This window comes from Poecilia latipinna, unplaced genomic scaffold (assembly GCF_001443285.1).
Source record: "Poecilia latipinna isolate Pla-1442-1.1 unplaced genomic scaffold, P_latipinna-1.0 Scaffold637, whole genome shotgun sequence".
Classification (NCBI taxonomy): domain Eukaryota; kingdom Metazoa; phylum Chordata; class Actinopteri; order Cyprinodontiformes; family Poeciliidae; genus Poecilia; species Poecilia latipinna.
The window spans coordinates 237,275-257,521 of NW_015113253.1; the positions used below are offsets into that span (position 1 = coordinate 237,275).

The 20,247-nt window shown below is 37.4% G+C and overlaps 2 protein-coding genes across 2 annotated transcripts; one reads left to right on the top strand and one right to left on the bottom strand.

Moving 5' to 3' along the window:
• Positions 1–524: 524 nt before the first annotated feature.
• Positions 525–11,600, top strand: LOC106954214 (plakophilin-1-like). Its single transcript, XM_015043533.1, has 13 exons — positions 525–928; positions 1,983–2,080; positions 2,736–3,169; positions 3,289–3,430; positions 4,466–4,673; positions 4,934–5,090; positions 7,787–7,904; positions 8,073–8,249; positions 8,477–8,647; positions 9,760–9,913; positions 10,083–10,269; positions 10,384–10,468; positions 10,881–11,600. The coding sequence occupies exons 1-13, from the start codon at positions 736–738 to the stop codon at positions 10,953–10,955; spliced, it is 2,199 nt and encodes a 732-aa protein (XP_014899019.1). The 5' UTR covers positions 525–735; the 3' UTR covers positions 10,956–11,600.
• Positions 11,601–11,973: 373 nt separating this feature from the next.
• LOC106954216 (troponin T, cardiac muscle isoforms-like) lies at positions 11,974–20,247 on the bottom strand. Its single transcript, XM_015043535.1, has 12 exons — positions 20,108–20,247; positions 19,962–20,015; positions 17,684–17,714; positions 17,579–17,600; positions 16,501–16,564; positions 16,297–16,413; positions 16,104–16,181; positions 15,558–15,659; positions 15,350–15,459; positions 15,164–15,254; positions 13,993–14,033; positions 11,974–12,275 (listed from the first exon to the last, which is right to left on the bottom strand). The coding sequence occupies exons 2-12, from the start codon at positions 19,989–19,991 to the stop codon at positions 12,236–12,238; spliced, it is 726 nt and encodes a 241-aa protein (XP_014899021.1). The 5' UTR covers positions 19,992–20,015; positions 20,108–20,247; the 3' UTR covers positions 11,974–12,235.

The window sequence follows — 20,247 nt, forward strand, 5'->3', positions numbered from 1 at the left end:
CTTCAACAACAAATATTTTGTGACTTACCTTATAAATTACCTAACTAACTGCTGACACCTGAATTGGTCCTAATAGAATCATAACATAATATTTGTATAAAATAATGTGTTAGTTTCATAATTTGCAAATTTCGAGATAAGTTGAATTATGATTCGGTGTAATTACCATTCAAATGAATAGAAATAAAATATTGAAATATATTTTCTGTGTAATTCACGATGTGTGAATTACGATATTTGTCACGATCTTTACTTTTTAAATGAAATTATTGAAATAGCTGCTCGATAATATCCTTCCTTTTGGCCTGCACCTGTTGATAACCGGATCAAATAAAGTTAGTTTAATCACTAATACAATGGTTTTATTCCCCGCATCAGAGATAGATGTCAGTTTCACTGTCTCTACCTCATCTGTAATTAGGTCAGAAGAATAACTACCCAGAATAAGTAAAGCCACATACCTACGTAAATATTTACTGCCTCAACTTCCCCCAATTACTGCTCACGTTGTGGGAAAGAAAGGGAGTTGGCTGCTATGTGCAGCTCATCTATCCTGCAAGTAAAAGTCCAGTCTTGCAGGTCTATTGTGGTTTCATGTGGGCGCGGTCTCGTCGCTCAGGGCAGGGCAGGGCAGCGCAGAGGAAGGTGAGCTGTTCACACTCTGCCGACGCCGACTTTCCTTCGGCTGCCAGATCCTTCGGATGTTTTGTTCGCTCTTCTAAAGGCTGAGCAAAAATGTCGAGTGCGGATCCTCTGAAATCGGCGATTTCCATCAGGGGCGCGGACGACACGTCGCTGGCTCTGCCGTCGGCGAATGAGTATCATTCCCGGGAGCAGCGCGTCAGGGCGCAAGTACAATCTCTCAGGAGGACGAAGTCGAGGCACTCCAGCAGCGGCAGGAGCGAATCTTCTTGTCTTTCCCCATCAAGTAAGACGGGCCTTTGTTTTACTGTACACACAGTTCAGCAGGATATGGCAGATTTGAATTTAAGCTGGAGAAGTTTTAAAGTAAAAACGTGTTAAAGTTTCACATCTTAAGGCATTTTATGGTGCAGAAAAAAGAGAGAGGTCGATAAATTATTCGTTTAATTTATTACACCCTCATAAACTTTGCTGGTTATATGAAGTGCTCACAGGCTTTACTGTCCTTCCAGTGGGAAAAGATAAGAATACGATAGATTGCAGCTTACCTTCAGCTTAAAACATCTGCAATGATTTACCAGGAACTAGTTTTAGTATAAAAACTTTTGAGTTTGCTGTTTAAAAGGTATTTTAAGAAAGTTTAATTCTAACACCCAAAGAAGAGAACAAATCATTTACATGTATATTAATAAATTATTGGTTTCAAAAAACCCAAACATTCCCAAAATGGAGACTTATTCAATGGTGACGGGGTTTTTGGATTGGATACAGTCAGTTAATGTTCAACTTACTGTCATAATCTCATGTGAATCACATCCATGCCAAAACTGACAAAATATTTCTGATATGTCTTGGTTATAAAAAGAAATATAGAACAGTTTGCTCATTCAATAACCAATAACCCTTTTATTTTTTTTATTTTTTTTTATTTTTTTTTTTTGCTGCATATGCCATTTTACAGCTGCAGCCTCTTGAAAACTGCAGCTTTCAATTTCTTGTAAACATTAATAACACCGGTTTGTGGTTGTCATTAAAATGTCAGTTTTATTGTTACCTGCTTGTTCTAAAGAAAATAAGAGTCCAATAATTTTTTTTGGCTATAACTTCAAACTTCAGTGATTTTTATTTTTTTTTTTTGCTTTAGTCACCAATCGTTACTGGTTCTACATTTCCATAGCAATTCATACTTCAAGGGATAGACCGAAGATCAGACGTGCCGTCACAGATTCAAAGCAGTTTATTGTTTTCCCACAGGCAAAGGATTTAAATCACTGGCTGCAAAAGAGGTGTGTGTTCAGAGCGCTGGAAAGCAGCTAGTAACCTTTCACTTCTCTGCCCAGGCCCCGAGTACGACGCTGTGTTTCTAGATGGCCCAAAATCATCTCAGTTGAAATCATCTAATGGAAGCGTATTTTTGAGCAATGGCTCCTCAAAAGTTGTAAGTTTTTCTTTCCTTCTTTATTGCTGATATTTTCCCATTCGAGTGTTTTTTTCTTCTCATTGATCGGAGAATTTTAATGAGTTTATCTTCCAAAAAGAAAGTTTTTTTTGTTTTTTTTCTCTGTGTGGGTTTAGTTTCCTGTTTGTTGAATCTTTGCTTCAGTCCAAACTTTGGTACTCCAGAGATGCTTATGTTTTTTTTTTTTTTTCTCTCTTTTTAAATATAATTTTCTTTTTGAAATTATTTAAAATTAGGTTTTTGGACTTTTCCAACCATAAGTAGGATATTGTTGAACTTTGACACCAGATTTTATTTCATTTCATAGCAAGTGCAAAACGTTAGGTTTTTAAAGATTTTCTGGAGATTTTTTTCCAGAAAAAGGGAGGAGCAGTGGAAGAAACCGTACTGCTCCTCCCTATAAATTAGAAAAAACCTGTCTTAGATACTCCACAACATTTTTATTTTCTTTGACAGAAATGAAACATTTTTAAAGCTCTCATTTTACACAGAGTGGAAGGCATGCACCACTGGGTCTCACAAGTCAACAATCTGTCACAGTTTGGTTTATTGTCTCACTGCTTCACTGCTGTCCTTTAAGACATTATGCATCTCTCTTGCTAATCCTATTTTTTCTCTCTCTTCATTTCTCCAGTTTACCACAAACAGAAATATGAATAACCAACACATGATCAGTAACATGAAAAGAGCCAACGTGAGGAAGCAGACTATGAATCACTATGAGAGCAGGCACGGCGCTGTTGGCGGTGTAGCCCGTCTGGGTCTTGCTAACACCAGTCGCAGCGAGCCCGGGCTGGTCTTGAACAGCGTCCCACGGCCGTCTGTCCTAATGCAGACACAACCAACCGTAGAACAGCGGGGCAACAGGAACACCTACATGAAAAACCACAGCATCAGCAATCACTATATGAAGAGAACCGTCTCCCAAGCCCACCCTCTGTATCCTTTAAATGGATCGGGTCCTATGCACAAGCAGAGCCAGTACAGAGTCAGTCAACCTGAAATGAACAAGACGCGGTCGCAATACACCGTCACCGATTCTTCATCCAAGACTCAAATAAACTCAGAGTGAGTCCGAAAATCACCCAAAAACTCACATCGTCTCCTAATTTCTCATATTAACTTACCTAATTGTGTTTAGAGATTGTTTATGAGACACACTGAAATTCATTTTTTTTCTTTTTCAGAGTAAATGGAAACAGTGTGATTTCTAACATCACTATGAAGGAAGCTGTGCTGTTTCTTTCCAGCAAAGATGAGAATCTCCAAAACTGTGGCGCTTCCTACATTCAGCACATCACTTTCATTAACGACAAAGCAAAAGAAGAGGTACCTTAACTTATTCTGATTGTAACACTCTTTCTATTCTGTTTGTATTTCTTAAATCATCCTGCTAAATCAAATTTGATACAATGTGCTCAGCATAAATTGATCAAAAGTAGTAGAACTGTAGAAGAAGGATGTCAAACCTGGGTGCAAATCTCAGTTGGCAGTTTGTAATTTGCCCCCATGTAGATTCAGATTTTCTTAAAAGTTTGCTTTGCTTATGAAGAGTTCCATTCTTTTGAAAGTTAATTTGGAGAATCTTTTTTTACACTTAGATGTGAGTTTGTGTGTTTGAATTGAAGCTTAGCTCTACGTTGGCCCTGTTTTCAGATTGGTGACTTGCTGGGGATTGGAACAAACTTCCTTTAATCCTAAACAGGATTTAATAATTGATATTATTTTAAACTGTGTGCGCTAATAGATCTACAAACCATCTACCCTTAGTTATGTGCTCCTTTATTATAATTTGCTTTTATTTCATTTTCAACCTGCATTTGATTATTTACCAGGACATTATTAGCTTTTATCTGTTGTAATTTTAAATCTGATCCATTTAAAGGCACTGCGGTAACAAAACCATGAAACTAGCTTCAGAATTTGAATCTACAGAAATGCAACTGGAGCAAAATATATGTTTAGGTAGGAGACAAACCAGTCTACTCATCGTTTAATGAGAAAGGAGTAGAATTTGAAGCAGACAAAATTATTACTTCAAGTCGAAGGGAGGGGACAAAATGCAAAATGTTAGACTCATGAGAATGAAAATGAATGTGAGCGTTCCTGAAAATCCCCTGTGCTTTGTTGGGTAATTTGAATCCAGCACAGGATATACTGAGTCCTGACTCAGGGAGAGAAAAGTGAAAAAAACTGATGGAATCCTCAAGGGAAAATGAACAGAATCAAAGTTTTTTTTTTTTTGTATTAAAAGTACAATTTACTCTTGTCAACACTTTATTTCAAACATAGGCATTGTTTAATGATTAAAAGCAATTATTTCTCAGTGTCTTTGTTAATCAATTAAATCTTATTGCCTCGCAGGTTTATACTTTGAATGGTATCCCGCCCCTCGTGCGTCTGCTACAAAGCCCCAACTCACAGGTCCAAAGCACGGCCACTGCCGCCCTGCGAAATCTGACCTTTCAGAACAACAAAAACAAAGAAGAGATCCAACGCTGCGACGCCATACCCCAGGTGGTAGCTCAGCTCAGAGACTCAGAATCTGCAGAACTGGATAAACAGCTGACAGGTACACAGTAGCAATCAGAAATGTAAACCTGTATATGTACGAGTACATGCACACAAAAGGCCAAATGAACAAGTCAGACAGAGAGCGGCTTGTTTTGGTGTTACACAATACTGTTGAGTTCTGGTGTTCTGTGAAACGAGGCTGATGCTTCAATTATCCTGCTAAACCCATTCTGCTTCATGCTGAAAATGATAAATTCAGCAGTTATTCCTATATTTGAATGGACTTGGCTTACATTTTGACTTTTCGTTTTTCTCTAGGTCTTTTGTGGAATTTGTCTTCTGCAGACAACCTGAAGTCAGACCTGATGAAGAATGCTCTGCCTGTTCTAATGGATCGTGTGATTCTGCCTTACACAAAAGGCTCTAGAGATACTGTCAGTGCTGATGTCTTCTGCAACGCCACAGGATGCCTTCGGTGAGATACATAGTCCAGCTTTGTGCTTTATGCGACTCTTCTGCATTTTAGACAATCCTCAGATTATCTTTTTACATTTTTTTGTGGATTCCCACCACGATACTAACATTTAAACTTGTTCAGAGCAGTTAGTGGAACTTGGTTTTGTGCATCACTTTTTCCCCCCAAATCAGGCTAATTTGTTTAGATTGAAGATTTGAGCTACAGAAATTAGGCTAGCACCAATTTTCTTTTTCTTTTTTTTCTTTTTTTTCAATCACAACTGCCGATTTAGTCCTCTAAAACATGAAAGAGAGAAATGTGCTTCAGGCTGTACTGTGAAAGTAACCGTTTCAAAAAGTCAACAAAAAGAGAAGGAATTACAAGACTATCTCCATTTATTCATCAAAGCATGATTTTTTTTATTTTCAGTAAATTCAAAAAGTATTCATGAAAGTGGATTCTTTTTAACAATTGTTTTTAAAATATGTATGTTTTTTATCTATTATGTTTTAGCATAATACCTGCTGATACAAATTAGAGCTGAACAAGAAAACTAGTCAAATAAAAGGCCTCTCTCTCTTTGAAAATAATAATACCTGGAGAAATTGGATGACAGGATGTGTCTCAACATGCTTAAAATTTTTAAAGTGAATGAGGGTTTGGGTAACTGCAACTACAAACCCAGAAACAACACCATGGTGACGGCAACAGTTGCATGATGAATGCGATGAATGGAATCTTAATGATTCTGTTCATTAAGGCATTTCTTTTTTCTAATTTATATGTTTTTGTTGGAAAGGAAAAATTGAATATCGACACTGAAGAATCAGGCGCCTTTTGCTTAAGGTGTTTTTCGCACATCTGGAGCCGTCAGTCTCTCTGTAAACACCAATGTTTTAGGTGTCTGGGAAAAAATCCTCTTGTGTTCATTGCTAATTCCCTATTGTTGTTTTTCCTTACTATTTCCTAACTATTTTTTGTTTTGTTTTTATCTTTACGATGTCTAGAATCTGTGCTGTAGTATTAACGCCTCTGCTGAGTTTATTCTCGAGTCTGACGGCTTTTCACCTCAAACCGTGTAACAAATATTGAACATCACAAACCACTGTTAGAAATCTATAGCAACATGATGACAACCACCTTATCTACTGCATAAAGATATGCATGGCTGCAGTGTTGAATGTTTGCATGACATCCAGGGACATTGCGCAATAACTAAAACCGTAGTCTGCTTTATCAAAACATCAGCGTAAACGGTGTTAAACGTTTCTCAACCCTCGGTGACAGATGACTGACATTTTTCCAACGACACAAACTTGTTAAAAACTATAGGATATTTTTAGGTCTATGCTGACATATTTATGCTTCCATCGTTACATCAGACTGAATTTGAAATCCATCTGCTTGATGGCACTGTCTCTTTATTCGTCATTGTCATGTCAGGCATATAATCCCAGTTATGAAAGAAAATGGCCCCATAAATTGCTGAGTCCCTTACAGATGTTCTCTCTCTGTTTCTTAAAACAGGCATAATACCAGAGGATTAAGTAGTTGAAGTAGCACGTTTGTTCAAATCTGGGGATGCTAGTTTATTCAATCTCTATTGGTAATTTCTGTTACCTGTGCTCTGTCCCACATACTTGAAAAATGTGTTCATACACGAATTGTAAAATATTTGTATTTTGTACAATCATTATTATAGATTTAGAAAAAAAGAAGTTTCTTATAGCACATGTCCAGGATTTATGTGTGTTGACTCAGTGTTACTCTGCTCGTTGTGAAGCTCCCACATGATTGTGCAGCCTACAGACTCAGACTGAGAGGATCTTTAAAGGCTTATGAAGCCTTCGCAGGTGTGTTGAGTCAATTAGCTCATTAGGGAGTGACACCATGAGTTTCCAATAATTATGTTTTCCAAAGTATTCCCATTTTCTGAGACACAAAATTACAAGAAACAAAGGCTTTGAATATGTCACTCTATGTATGACGACTGAGATGACTGGCAAGAAAGAAATATTGCACTTCTGCACAATATTCAAATATTTTGACATGAACCTGTGATTGGTGGGTGTTCTAAATAAGTACGCCAGTGACACATGTCATTGTCGAGTTAAATCGTCTGAACAATTTGCCCTGAAAGCACCATCTTGTCTGTGTGCTGGCTTGCGCTTGTGCGTGAGTGTAGAGACAGATAAGCCAGCCAGTTATTTGCTGAAGTTCAGTCAGGTCTGACCCAGTTGATTGTATTCATCTAAACCACTGATATACAGACTGGTACTTTGAAAAATATTCATATACCTCTGTGCGCCCCTTCTGAATGCTCATTTTTCTCAACCCCTTTTAACACATTATTGAAATGTGTTAACGTTCAACTTATGCAGAATATTACTTCAAAGTTCACTTTAGAGTAATCTGCCACAAGCTCCTTGATCCTGTAGTGATATGCATCCTTTTAAAAGCTTTCTAGATTATATTTTAATTTCAAATGATATGTGATTTGGATTGATTTTATACATACTGTATGTATTGTATTGTATTTGATATTTTTATTTTATGTCAAGAGTAGGTTGTCTTTTAAGACTTGGGATCTTCTAAGCTTTTGCTTCATTGGTTCTTGTTTGCTGCCTTTTTGTTTTTGTTGTTTGCATTGTGCAAATGAAATAACAACAAATTACTCAGACATGTACTCATATCTTGGGCTTTGATTTCATCAGAAACCTCAGCAGTCCAAAGGAGGCCAGCAGACAGACGATGAGGAAATATCGAGGTTTGATCGACGGCTTAGCCGCTTACTTAAAAGAATGTGTGGAAAACAATAAAACAGAAGATGAGGTAAAAACAGAAAAAGATTTGTATTTCTCAAGCTAAAGAAGCATAATTTAAAAAAAAACAGCTCAGTCGAAACTTCTATGTGAAGTTTGTGTCTCTGCGTGTGCATGTGTGTCATGTCTCCTAATGTGTGTGTTTGTGTGTGTGTGTTTTTTTTTTATATGTCCATAGGCTTTACAACACTGTGTGAGCATTCTGCACAATCTGACATTTCACCTGGAAGAAGAATTTTCAAGTCTGTTCATCAACATTAATTCTTTGGCGAAGAATATGATGAGTAACGTCAGTCAAAATAACGCCAACTCTGTTGGCTGCTTCAGTGCACAAAGCAAACCCCTACAAACTGATGTGAGTCAGACAATTTCACTCAGTAGATCCTTGATGACTCCTAACCCAGACCGACAATTATCCTTTCATTTGTCTAGGCATAGTGAACGGACGTGAAGTAAATTACGATAAAATATGCAGCTTAGTTTAGTACATGGAGTTTAGTGTCATGTTGCTGTATCTCCATCATAGTGCTTCCCAAAAAAAATGACTTTTTTTAAAACCCTTTTTTTTTTTTTTTCATGTAGCGTCCCTTTGACTATGCAGTCATCGAGGATCCGCAGCCTCATGGAGCAGGCCTTTTGATCCACTCCAAAACGCTGAAGGATTACTTGTCTCTGCTTAGCTTGACCGAGCACCAATCGCTGCAGGATGCCTGCTGGGGCATACTGCTAAATCTCACCATGCGTGACAGCGTTGTAAGTTACATTCACTCTATATGCAATTTAAATCCTAACCTTGTCTAGTGCTGAGAATAAGAAAGGGATTCTTTTGTAAGTAGCTTCCATGTTAAAAAAATACAAAAGTACAAAAATGTCTCTATTATAAATAAGAAAATGTGTTGGAGATTCCACCTCTGTGCTATTTTGTTTTGCAGTTTGAACTTTTTCGTGTCAGACATGTATCAGTTTTACGTACCACGGGGATGTTTTTTTTAACCTGTTTTAAAATCTGTTCATTTGAAGTAAATATCTGTAATATTCTCATAGTCTATAGTAAAGATATTGGCTCATGTGACTTTAACAATTATTGTCCACCTAGATGAGTTTGCTAATAATTATTTTTCTTTAATCAAGGCAAAAATAATATAACATTTTGTTTATTTATACATTGGATTTGAGCATTTCTATGGTTGTTTGTCTTCATAATCCATTGAAACAATTATATTTACTAAACAAACAAACTAATGTGTATTAGTTAAGTATGTGGGTGTGAAATGATTTGTTTACAGATGTAAAACAGAAGTAAGAGCGTCAAAAGGATAATGTACGGCTGTTAAATGGGGATCAAATTGGTAAATAGACAAATTCACAACAACCGATAGGGAATGTGAAGAATGTTTCTGAATTCAAAAGTATTTTGAATCGGAACAAAAATAAATATGCGTAATATATTTCTATTTTTCTTGCCACGACAGATGTCAAAAATGCCGTGATGATTTTTTTTAAACACTTTTGGTGCACATGTGTCATTTTCACAATAAGTGCCACAAAATATCATTGTGAAATTTTAAGTCTGTATCTCTACATTGCATATATACCAGTACTGTCACTCTATAGAAAAGTAGGCATGACAGTAGCCAGTCTCCAACGATGTCACTGCCAAAAAAATCTTCAGCTGTCATCACATTTCTCTGTTTGACGTTGAACAATTTTTTGTTGTGTTGATATAATTTCCAGTAGCATTTAGACTTTAATTTACTCACATGTTTTTACACGTTTAACACTGCAGAATAAAATCATGGTTATATTGTAGATTGACTTTAACATGTCCTAGGTTTATGAACCAGTATGCTTTTGTGTTTCTGCAGGTCTCTTATGTAATAAGTCAGATCATTGTGAAGAAACTGAATGGCATGCAGCATATCAGACCCTTCTTAAAGTCAGATAAAGTCAACATGCAGAAGAACGCAATGGGTTTGGTGGTAAATTTGATCAAGAACCCAAATCTGTGCAGTGTCGTTGGTAAGAGGCAGGTCACAACACAATCATGTTGTGTATGTCATGTTTCCATGGTGAAATCCTGCAAATATTTGTGGCCTTGAAATCTGATATCTTGAATATGCATGTGCAACCTCACAAGTGTTTACTTGTGTTCTCTGCTAACTGTGTCTTATTTGACTTGTTACTTCAGGTGAGAAAGCCATCCCAGACCTACTAAGTGTCCTCTCAAAAGAAACGGCTGGAGCCAGCGAGTCCGATGACACTCTTGCTTTGGCCTGTCAGGCTGCCAGTGGCCTGGTTCTGAACAACGTTGAGTGGACCAAAAGACATTTAAGCGGAAAACTGATTAGATCCCTGAACAGCATCAGCCAAAACTTGTAAGCTGACATAAATACATATAGAACATTTTCCCACGTGTGCCAAAAATAGATTTGTCTTTTCTGTCACATAAATTCAACTAATATGTTTCTACTTTTCTTTTCCTTTTTTAGTTATTTCCCCAAATCTAGCAAAGCTGCTTCCGTTCTTCTAATCAGAATGTGGTCTAATAAAGAACTTCAGAGCTCTTTGAAAAAGGTGAGCTGAAGGCCAAAACGTGTATGTCTTTGGGTGTGTCCTCTATGTTTCCTTTGAGTAACTTCCATCAGACACAAAAGTCCACGCCTCACTTGGGAATTTGTGAGAAGTAGGAGGAAAGGCTACTGGATTAGTCACGGTTCCCATGAAAGTTTAAGCGAGAAAATATACTGCTACCGATAATGCTATGGAATCCAGTAGGTCAGGTTTGATGAATCACACATTCGACTTGATTTTTATACAAGTACAACTCTGGTGCCAAAGTTTTACATTTCCACTTCAAAGCACATTGTCAAGAATGTTTTATTAGCATGTTTGCAAGCTTCCCAATGCGTCTATTTTGTTAACACAGTAATTACTAAGAGAGAGAGAGATAAAAAACTGATTTTAGTGTGATTTATTTTTCCTGCAGCTGGGGTTGAGCAAGTCTATGTTTGTCAATGACACCACCACGGCAGCACAAAAGTCTGTCCAAGTTGTGGATTAACACAACTTTAAAGATCAGCTGATGACTTTTTATGCTCTGAAGAAACTCACCTGCGTCTGGACATCATCAGGACCCAGAGCCATTGAGACAGAGCATTGTCGCTTCAAACGTTAGAGAACAAAAAGAAAAAGAAAAAAAACGTTCCATAAGCTTTGTATAAAGCATTTTTGCCCTGTGCATGTGCTGCAAGATATGTGTTTAATGTAGGAATAAAAGGTGAAGGAGAGGTTTGGCAGCAATAAAGTTCCTTACAACAGAATTGCTTGTATTGTTTTGTCAGTTATACGTCTTTTATGGTAAATTGTATTTAGAAATTCAGCTTTCTTTTTTTACATAACACTGCAACATATTAATGTAATGTAGCAATGCTGTAAAATTTATATTGATTGTGCAAAATAAGCAGCAGTATAAAACATGTGTTTTATAAATGATATTGTATTAATCAATTTTTTTTCAGTTTTAGCTGTATTTCCACATGTGCAATTCAAAAATTTGCTATTTTGCTGTCAGAGTTGATGCAGTATCACTAGAAGATGTTTATGGCATATTTGGCAAAGGAGATGAACATGAATGAGAAAGGGGAGAAATGATTACCATTGTTTTGTAATGGTTTCTGCAGAATAAATATCTTTGCAAACCTTTTCACACCCTGTCATTGCATCTTAATTTTGGCACCAGAGTTTGAAAAGCCTCTGGCAGATAACCAGACTTGCCTCACCCTGGTGATTTGCCTAGCTTTCCCTCCAGGAAAACAAATACATAAATAAAGACTTTATTTTACTGCATTTTGCCACAGTCTGACCCAATTTCCAGCAATCAAAAACTGAAAGATTTATATGACTGCATGACATAATTTGTGGAAAATCGAAATCAAGCCTTGGGTTGGTGGTGCCAGATTACAGAAACAAAGTTGGATTGTAACCAGTCAAGAAGTCAAAACCTGATGCTTGTAATAACCACTTCAGAAATGTAAATTTTTAAAGCTTATGTTAAGTTAAAAACAAACAAAAAACAAATCTTGTAATTCATTTGTTTAATATTAGTGCTTTTACTCATTCCACAAATTTGTTTACAGACTTCAGTAATCACTTGTCACCAAGCAGCTGCTTGGTTTAAACATTTTCAGTTCACTATTTCCAAATAAGCACATTATACAATATATTAGTTCAGAAATCTGAATTGGATCTGACTTGTTTGAATCTTAAACGCAATTATCAGTTCAATGGGACTTCCTGTAAGAATAACCGAGGTTGGCAGGTTGGCAGATTTTACAGCAGGTGTTACTTCCTCAGGCCTCTCTTGCTCCGGGTGCCTTTTGAGCTGAGAATGAAGATAAAGTCAGCAGAGAGTTGACAATGCAGATGGGACACAAACTACAACATTTCTCCAAATATAGAATCTTGAAATGACCTATCTTTTTACTCTGACTTTTGAGATTTTTAACAAAGTCAGTGAATCAAGTAAACAATGTGTTGCTTTGTCTAAAGAAAAAGATCAAATAAGGTAAAAGCTTTAAGTAAAACTTTAAGGTTTGACTGGGGTTAATGTAGGAATAACCCCAGCCTGTGTTCTGTGTTTTATTTCCCGGAACACAGGGGAGTGAAACTCATTAAATGCACAAGTCAAATACTCATCATGCAACATTTTTTATGCAGTGACTCCTTTTGTGTAATATCGTTTGTCAGTGTTGTTGCTGCAGTATTGATGAATAGACACCATAGTAAGGGTGAATTCATGTGACTCGTAGGTTGCTACAGCAACCATAACAAATATTTGCGCTATATACACACATAGACTCAAAACATATGTTTGTATATAATTGCAAACAAGTGGGATGTGACCAAAGGCCATTCTAAATTTAAACACAGTTCATTCAGATGTGAAATATTTCCTGTGCACACATTGTTTACAGAGTACTGTCACTGTGCGTAGCTGTGGCAACCAATGAGTCACTTCTGAAGAAACATTTATTATGGTGAATGTTCATGATCACTACTGAAACGACAACATTGACAGAAGAGGAGTGAATGCACAAAAACATTGCATGATGAGAATTTAACTTCAGGAGTTACTGGGTTTCACTCCCCTGACTCCTGTGAAATAAATGACTGAACAATAATCCCAGTGATAGTCTTGTTACCTTACTTGATCTTTTACATTGAACAAATGCTATTCTTTTTTTTTTTTTTACTGTATGTTCAAAATGTTTTGAATTTTAGGATAACAGTTTTTTATTATTAATTATGTGGCTGCATTTTTTAAAAAATTAAATGTATTCAGTTTATGTATAAATATTTCTCCAACAAATGTTTTTTCAACTTAATTTAGTAAATAGTTAATCAGTCAAACTGCAGACAAAAAAAAAAAAAAAAACTTGGGAGGACAAAAAATTCTAACAAATAAATCCCAACTGACCTGTTTGAATTATAACTTTAAGTAGCCCTGCATGAGTAGTACACATGATTTCAATGACAGCATGTAATACTAGCCACTGTTTAATTCTCAGCTACACAAGCAGAGATAATATCACCAAACAGCTGAGATAATAAGTCCTCTCAGCTGTTGTGCTTCCATTTTCATCTCATTTATCCCCTGAGTCTAAATTCACATGCATGGTTTGGAAAAATCCTGCTGCTGATTGGTCAAAAACGTTTGCTTTCTCTGTTTTTGTATAGCCAATGTGTTTGGCGGAGTGTGAACAGGAAGATTAAGGCCTAGCTATGTTGCTTCCAGTAACTTTAAAAAGTTTTCAAACCCTCGAGCCCAGACTTTATTCTATTATATTTGGATTTTAAGTGGCTAATGTAAAAGGGAAGAAAAGATAAGCACGTTTTTTTGTTGTTGTTTTTTTTTTTTAAGTTTTTGCACAAATAAAAACCTTAACACGTGAAACTGGGATGGAGGATGGAGGACATTGAATCTGCAATTGGACTTGCTCAATAAAAAAATGTGTGTACTTATTGCAGTATTCATGAGCCAATTTGCCATCATTTCCCTACTTTGTTTCCACAAAGACAGAGCAACAGAAAAGACTTACATTTTCTGATGATCGCTCACCCGATTCCTGAGCACTGTGATCTGCACAATGAAGTACAAATAGTCAATTAATTTAAATTTCTAACATAAATCTGTTCTTTGTCAGATAGTTTTTTGCTATTGTCTGACTAAACCCAGCCAGCCTTTTGCTCAGTAACTGCTGAACATATTCACCTGGTTCCCTTTAGGACCTTTTTCTAAGGATAAATAGGTCCAGACATCAGATGCACAATTGGATGAATTTGAATAAACATAAAAACTTAGACTTTAGACATGTGAAAAAAGAATGTTTTTCATCTTGCCATGTCCTTAAATCTACTAATTTGAAGTAAAAAGGGGGAGAATGAGTTTTTGTTCAAAACAACCCCCACCAGAAGAATGACAAGTGGAATTTATCAGTCTGAAATGCTCTGCAAAAACATCTTGTGAAAGGCAAAGAATCTGAAAAACATGCAAAACCTTTCAAATTAAATATTACATTTTCTGCAAGAACCCATTCCGTAAAGAGACTCCAAAAAGGAAAATATTTGTTTGGAATTAGCGGAATGTATGAATGTATTTTAATGATGTAAAGTTTTTGACACAGCAAATTAGCTTTAGTTATTTCACCATAAGCACTAAACTGAATGAAAGCTTGCTGGAAGTAAACATGAGATCACGTTGATAAAAAGCTTCATTTCTCAGAAAATGAATTTCTAAGAGTGTGATAGATGATATTCAGCTCAGCAAATTGAACAAGTATTCTCTCTGAAGGAGAACTGTGACATTTTGATCATGTTATGTAAGTCTGAATACATAGAAACCCAGATATATGAAGCAGCCTTCAAAGTCTTGCAGCCCTGAGAATCAGAAGCCTTAGAAGAGTCTTTCAGTACATGCATGCCTTTGTAATGAACTATTGTTCAAAAAAATTTTTTGTTTTTGTTTTTTTTTAACGTGTTGAAAAGTGTCAGCTATGTCTGTATGGTATCTGCAAATTCTAACAAAGCTTCTTTATCTGCTTAATTCCATTTGTAACAACAGAGAAAGCTGTTTAGCTGTATTGTACATAATTTCTGCAAGAGTCCTTTAAAAACTTTCTTGTAGCTCTTTGTGCTGGAATGTTCCCGTTCCAAACACAATCCTTGTTTGTGCACAGCCAACAATGACAACAACAGTGTCAGCAGCTTTACCTCATACTTCTGCTTCATGTACTTAAATTGAAGGTCAAATTTCTCTGCCTCAAGCTGTCGCATCCAGTCCCACATTTCCTTTGCTTTCTCTCTATAGACAGAAAAGAAAATCTTTGAATAGGTTAATTTAATTTAATTTAAGATAAAAAATAATTACATCTTTGTGTGGCAATGGGTACTCCCAACCTCAGTTTGTCCTCCTTCAAGTGATCAATGTTCAGCTCCTTACGGCGATCATTTAGGATCTTCCTCTTCTTTTCTCTTTCTGTTTGTCTTTTAGTTCCAGGCTGTGTTTGCTAGAAATCCAGAGATCATCAATGGTAAATCATTTCACCTAGACATCATGTTGGATGTCAGTGAAAATTGTTTTCTGTACAGCTTGCAGATTCATTACCTTGTATCCGGTGAAACTCAGATTGGACAAAATCATCTTCTTCCTTGCATCGTCGTCTGCCTTCTTCTTAGCTTCCTCTTCCTCTTTCCTGGCTTTCTCTTCCTTATTGTTAGAAATAAACAGATTTCCCAGCCAGCATGCCTAGGTGGGCCCCATGTGGGGACAAGGAGGGCAGACTATATGGGTCCCATATGGGTTTGTCCGCGGGTTCCACGATGGCCCCACATGGGCCCTGCATGGGCCCTATATGGTGGTGGCCCACATGGGTTTTGTCCAATTAGGGCCCATGTAGCACCCATGTGGGCTGTGGCCCTACATGGGCAAACCCATGTGGGGCCATCGTGGAACCCGCGGACAAACCCATATGGGACCCATATAGTCTGCCCTCCTTGTCCCCACATGGGTCCCACCTAGGCATGCTGGCTGGGTTTGATCTACAAATTGCATTTCACCAGTAAGGATTTCAAATAAGCTATAGTTACTTGCTAAACTGCATCAGTAGCTGACAGCTTTTGAGGCCTGGGTATGTTTTCGGTTTCCACTCACAGCTAGTTTGGCCTGTCGTTCTCGTTCTCTCTCGGCTCTGATCTTCATCTGCTCAGCTCTCTCAGACCTGCGTTTCTCCTGGGAAAAGACAACGAGGTAAACCCTAAGCATCAGGAGAAATCCTTTAAATTGAAAACTTTAAGAAACAGCATGGGAACTTTAATTTGCACCAGGAACGTTGAGGTAAACATACAATGCGATCTGTGAGCACAATCAGCTCTTCCTCTTCCTTCTTACGCTTCTCAAAGTGAGCTTCAATCAGCGTGTGCAGCTCAGTCAGGTCCTTTTCCATACGCTTCCTATGGATGTCCTGGAATCAAGGGATGAAATATTAGGGGCAAACTTTTCCACATCCAAGACAGTCAGTAAGTGTGGATTTGATCAAATATTCTCTTACATCAAAGTCCACTTTTTCACCATCTGGGATCTTAGGAGGAGCCAAGCCAGGCACAAATGTAGATCTGAAAGGGAAACGGGGAAATGCATTCAATCTTCTTATGTCTCTCATTGGAAACCATATTGTATAATGCCTTGAACAACTATTTAACCCCTTTGAATGTCAATGTATTTTATTGGGATTTTATGTGATGGATCAGTATGAGGTATTATGTATATGTGGAGTGAAAGGAAATGGATGCTTTTCAATTTTCTTAGACATATAAATTTAAACTGAGTTGCACACTCAGCTGACAATCTCAAACATGTTACTAAATAACTGAATAAATTATGTTACCTAATCTCAGTATAAATACAGCTGCTTTGTGAAGGCCAGACTGGTTTGTAAGAGAGCCTTAGTGCAAACCAAGGAACACAGCCAACTGGAGGCAAACTATAAAGTAATGAAGACCTGTGGAGCGGGATTAGATTATATAACACTGTCAGGCTTCAGTAACATCACCTACATTCAACAGGTGGTAGGTGACAAAGCAAACACGTGCAAGAAGGTGTTCCCATTAAATAAGAGCATAATAGAACTGTTTACATGGATGCTAAATGCTGTTTGGCTTTAAGCTAACTCAGCATGTCATCTCCAACACACCAGAGACATAGAGATTGCAGCATCATGCAAAATACAATTTTAAGATCAGTGTGGCCAGAATTGAAAATTCATCCAGTTTGACTGAATTTGACCTGCTAAAATGACCAAACTTGCAGCGTCTCCATCCACAAAGCTGGCGAAGACATCAAAACAGTAAACCTGCAGCTGAGTGGTTGTATGATGTTTTGACCCTACAGATGGATACCACACTTTTCGATTTTAATTTTGTTATAAAAAATGAAAGCAATGTAACATTTTACTTTGCACGGTACAAAGTAAAATGTGTTCGTTTGTGCTTATCCATCACATCAAATCCACAAATAAATGAAAAGACTTTTGTTGCGGTACAAACAAATGTGGAAAGGTTTAGGGGTATAAATAGCTTTTCAAGACACTGTTAGTGATTGATGCAAGACAGTCTGAACTCAGGACCTACTTTATCTTGGGCTTTGAATCCTCTGTGTGTCAGAAATTTGATTAAAAAAAATCAGACTCATAAAGGTAAAAATGCATAGTTTAAGCACAAAAAGGGACAGCTCACCTGTACCTCCCCCATTTTCCTCTGTGTTATCTGTTGAAAGATTGACAGTAAGTCAAGACTTGATCTCAATACGGTTTTTGCATACAGGTAGTCCTTGCCTGTTGTAGCTTATGATAGGAGCTGGTTGTCAATAACAACAGAGTTGGACAGCCCTCAGGTAGGAGCTGTTACAGAAAGTGAGTCAGTAAATTCCCTGACACTGAACTTCACCTGTCACTGCTGATTGACAGGAAACATGCAAGGTATGCATGCATTTCTCTGTTAAAACCCTACAAATGCATCTTTAGATTACAGTCACTGATGACCTATGAGTTTTCTCCACCCAAGTCTGTGAAGCCGAATGAAAAAGAAAAGGAACATACCAAAAAAATGTCCTGACTGACACAAACATTGTTGTCTGTTATACATATTTGACTTTAAATGGATGATAAAACCTACAACTAAGATTTCACTTTTGTCTATATCTACCTCATCTTTTTATTAATAATAGTTTTGTCATCAAAAACACAATATAAAAAGGTTACACCATGACCTCAGAAACACTACAGATTAAGCAGAAAATAGACCTAATTGTAACGACTATGTGAACTTTAGCCTGCTTTTTGTTTTCATATTTATTCATCAAATTTTTCCCATAAACCGCACTGCAAGAGTTTCCTTTTGTATTCTTTCAAATATAAGATGAATGACGTATGAACAACGCTCTGTGAGACTGATGCTGTTTTCCATCCTAACCCCACTCTAAGCTTGCATGTTGTATTTCTTGTTTTTCATGCTGCTGTTTGCTCATAATGCTTTTCTAGCAAATCTCTCAGACTTTCACAGAGCAGCTGGATTTAAAATTAAAGTCCGCACAATAGGACTCTGCTTAATAATTATGGGATATCTCATATGGGAGAACGCAACAGCCAGACTTCTCACCAAATCCAGTGAATTCTGTCATATCACTCCTGGTCTGTATTCACTACACTGGCTTCCAGTTGATTTTAGAATTTGTTTTAAAGTACTTGTGTTGATGTACAGAGCATTACTAAATTCAAATCATGTCAGCAGTTTTGTGTTTGTGAAAAAAGAAATAACTTTCTTTTGCTTCCACTACGCAATGTTATGCTACGTTGTGCTGAGTTGACAAAATATGAAAAGGATCAAAGGGTTTATAGTTTAGTTTTCAGTTTTATAGTTTTGCAAAGCAATCCAGAAAACAGTTATTTTGTTCTTGTTTTTGCCTGCAGCTTTGTCAGATAATGCTTCCAAAGTAGGTTAAGTGTAGATTTTTTCAGGTATCCTCATTTAGCCTCTGTCTGAGCAAATTTACCTCCGACAGTAAGCCCCTCGAGTGACAGAAACCAAATCTCTTTTCATCGCAAAGACGGTAAGCCAACCTCCATTTAGGCAGACCTCTAAAAGCCAAAAAATTGCAAGTGGGTATTGTGTTTCAGCTCCTACTTCCCAAAGGACCTCTATGCAGAACAGTGAGTGACCTACATTGCTCTGTAACAGGGACTGTACTATACACAGGAGGAGAGGCGGGTGCTGTTTAGTTTCAAGAGCGGTCAGACCGCACAGGCAGTGTCTCATATGGACAGAAAAAGAGTGATGGCCATTCTGTTTCATGGTGACCTTTTGCACCCTTAGACATGAAAGAGAAGATCTTGTGGGATCATAGCTAACTGCAGACAAAGTAGGCTGACTGTAAGGGCAAAGGTCAACCAGTAGAAAAGCCCTTAGACAGCAGCTGCCTGTGTGTTGGCGCCAAGTGGATGAAAAAACTGAAAACTGAGCAGTAGAAACAGCAGGATTGGTGATGTAATTGTATGAGACAAAGTGACAGACAAAATTCAAGACAAAGTGACAGAAACAGCAGTCACCTAACTCTGCATCCAGAAGATAAGTTGTACATGGATGGACTGTAATGTTAAAACAAGAAATGTTCCTCTCTGCACAACTAAGCTTTAAAACTGTAATTAACGGCAATTACAACTAAAACAAAGTATTTAAATTATAAATTCATTCGCTATAATCCCAGCTCCTTTTTTATTGCTTCAGAAGCAGCTGGAAGGAGTGCCATGCAGCTGCCTGAATCTGCATCTTGTAAAACTCACTTCAGTGTCAAAATGTGAAGAATTATCCATCTCATACATGAGTTCAGTGAACTGACAACGCTTTCTGCTTACCCCTGGGAAAAGAAGACAGACAAGAAAAAGATTTTGTCTAAACTGATTCTATCAGAGCAAGCATAGCTTGTTTTTTCTCTCTGCAGAAACAAACTGAACACTCACTCATATGTGGCCTCTTCGGTGTCCGACATGTTTTAGGATGCAGCACCTACGCACTGCAAAAGGTTTAGGTTAAACTGCATTTAAAACAGCAAAATAGAGTCAAAACCACAAACCAAACCTACATGCCTACATTGAAGGACCTTACCCAGATCTAGTGTGTGCTTCAGACAGGAGCAAGTAGGGAAATGTGTACTGTGTCCTTCTCTTTGGATCCTAAGCTTTTAAACCCAGCAGAGGATCACATGGCAGCAAACAGCCCATGACTACAACTGATGGGCACATACC